The sequence below is a fragment of the Pteropus vampyrus genome, unplaced genomic scaffold (genome assembly GCF_000151845.1).
Source record: "Pteropus vampyrus isolate Shadow unplaced genomic scaffold, Pvam_2.0 Scaffold1, whole genome shotgun sequence".
Classification (NCBI taxonomy): Eukaryota; Metazoa; Chordata; class Mammalia; order Chiroptera; family Pteropodidae; genus Pteropus; species Pteropus vampyrus.
In genome coordinates this window covers 17,129,774-17,132,291 of record NW_011888782.1, presented here as the reverse complement: position 1 = coordinate 17,132,291, position 2,518 = coordinate 17,129,774, and the positions used below count along the sequence as shown (strand labels likewise).

At 46.8% G+C, this 2,518-nt stretch overlaps 1 protein-coding gene across 1 annotated transcript in view; it reads left to right on the top strand.

Moving 5' to 3' along the window:
- GLB1 (galactosidase beta 1) overlaps positions 1-2,518 on the top strand; it is an 80,285-nt gene that overhangs the window by 38,364 nt on the left and 39,403 nt on the right. Inside the window, exon 10 of the mRNA XM_023528402.1 lies at positions 2,014-2,126. Within this exon, the coding sequence (XP_023384170.1) occupies positions 2,014-2,126 (113 nt within the window). The remainder of the gene's footprint in view (positions 1-2,013; positions 2,127-2,518) is intronic.

The window sequence follows — 2,518 nt, the reverse complement described above, 5'->3', positions numbered from 1 at the left end:
TTCCCTTGACCTGTACAGTTTGCTTCCAGATGTTACAGTTGTTTAGCTCCACTCGGCAAACCACGTGTAGAGCTCATTTTCCGTCCTGGCTCTGGCGCGAGGCTCAGGTCAATGAGGCCACACCTACTTTTAAGGTGCACATGGTCTAGTGTGGAGAGACAGATATAAATAAGAAACTCGGGGCGGCACAGTCACTGCCACTTTAGAACTAGAGAAGGGATTGCAAAGGAGAAGGTGAGCTCCTTGCAAAAAGGGATGTGGTTTTCTTTTTCTTTGTATCTCATAGCAGAGGATGTGTTTTATCATGTGTATCCCCAGAGGTGGGTGGACCTATTGGCAGGCAGCTCTCTCTGGCTAATAAAAAAAGGGAGGAAAGTAATATATGACTGGATCAATTCAATTGGTTGAATGGTTTAGGTGTTTCAAAATGTAGATTCTGTGCAGAGAACTAATGAAAGAGTCTTTACATGGATGACTTGATCTTTAGCCTGGCTCATCTGTCAACTTCACCACCAGTAGGATCACCCAAGGTGGCTCCATCATTTGCGAGCTGCAGGACCATTTGAAGGAAATTTGTTACCAAGTCATAGGTGAACTCTTGGATTTTGTGCCTCATTTAATTAAAAATTAGGTTGAACATAAGATTAATTCTCAAATGACTTTATTCTCATACACTTGCACTGCAAAATGCTCTCTGCAGTAGAAGAGAAAGAGGTGGCACAGAGCCTTGAAGGTCTGCAAACAGCATCACTGTCACCTGGGAGCCTGTTAGGAATGGAGAGTCTCAGGTCTCTGCTGAATCAGAGTCTCAGGCAGGGTTTAGTCTCAAGACCTGCTGAATAAGAGTCTCGGGCAGGGCTTAGAAATCTTTTAACAAGTTGTCCATGTGACTCGTGCATGAATAAATTTTCTAAGTACTGCCATAGGGTTACTACCCAGTATTGCAAAGAGTCTCCTACCTGTGACTATCATCTGTGACAAGGTTGCGGGCCTCTGTTCTAGACTCTGTCCCTAGTCTTTTCGTATACACAGTATGGGTATTATTTATTGGTCTCTATTGAAGGTCACATTCCCTGGGAAACAGACTCTGAGGTCGCCCAGCAGAAAGTTTATTGGGTTGGGCTCTCAAGAGCACACAAACAGGTGTGGAGAGAGTGTGGGAGGCAGGATTGAGCAGAGGGAGATGCTAGGCTGTGATGCATTTCAGAAGTAGCTCAGCTGATTCTAGAGGGAGCTCTGGAGCTGGGATGGCCCTTTGAGGCAAGGGGACTGGGCTTTTATATCCTCACGATGGTCAGTCGTTGGATATAGGCTATCCTGGGAGTGCTGTAACTGTTCCCAGCACAGGCCAGTGACCAGAGAGGGACACATCGGAGAGCCATCAGCAGCCAACACTCCAGGCAGCTGGGATAACCAGTGAGTGCGTTGGCTCTGAAGAGGGATAGGAGAGGCACACCACAGCACCCCCTGCAGGCATTACAGAGGCTTTACAGTTGCATTTGAATCACTGTAAGTTAATGTGCCGCGTAGTCATCTCCCACTTTGTTTGGTCTGGTTACCCTCAGTTATTTTCTGCTGTCACCTTTGTCTCCACCACTGACCTTTTCTCAGCCGCACAGTTCGAGGTCATGAAGAGGATCACAGACTTGGGTTAACGGAGACGTGGGTCATGGCATAAGCCCTGAGTAACTGGTTGTGAGGAGCTGAGCTGGTTTTAGATTCCCCGTTTGTCCAGTGGCAGTGATGTCTGCTGGTGTCACAGCTGTGAGTGTCCACTGAGAGTGGGTGGCAAAGTGCTTTCTAGACTCTAAGGTGCTTGGCCAGGGCCTCCTGCAAGAAGAAACTCGTTTCTCTAAACCTTGCATCCTGAGGGCCACCTCTGTGTCACTTAATAGTTGGTTCAGATATATCCTTAATTTTCTCCCACCACAATGCTGAGCCCAGGAATCTCAAAGAACTGGTCCCAGGCAAGGGCCTTCGGTAGTAACCAGTGGCATGTTTTTTGTCTTCTAGGGGCCAATATACCCTACCAAGCACAGCCTACCAGCTACGACTATGACGCCCCACTGAGTGAGGCAGGGGACCTCACCAAGAAGTATTTCGCTGTGCGAGATGTTATTCAGAAGGTGAGTGCTTTGTACAGGCTGCAGTGGGCTGGTCTTGGACAGAGGCTGCCTTGAACTCGCTATACTCTGTAGACTTCCTAGGCTTCCTGGAGCCTCTGTGTTTAAAATGACAGGTGAATTGAAGCATTAGATGGACTTAAGGCTTTGAGTGTTGGCCCCCATCTGATTTAAGAGTGAGCCTGTGAATAAGTTACTCCATTCGTCTATTCATTTGCACCTGGTTGTGTTGTAAGAACTAAAAAGTACCTACCTATGTAAGGCATCCAGTATAGTCCTGATATATATGTTGTTCAGTAAGCGGTAGCTATTACTATTATTTATACGAAAGGTCAGAAAATGTGAGTCCACATAAGTAGCTGAAGTATATAGGAGAGAACATCTGTGGGCATTGG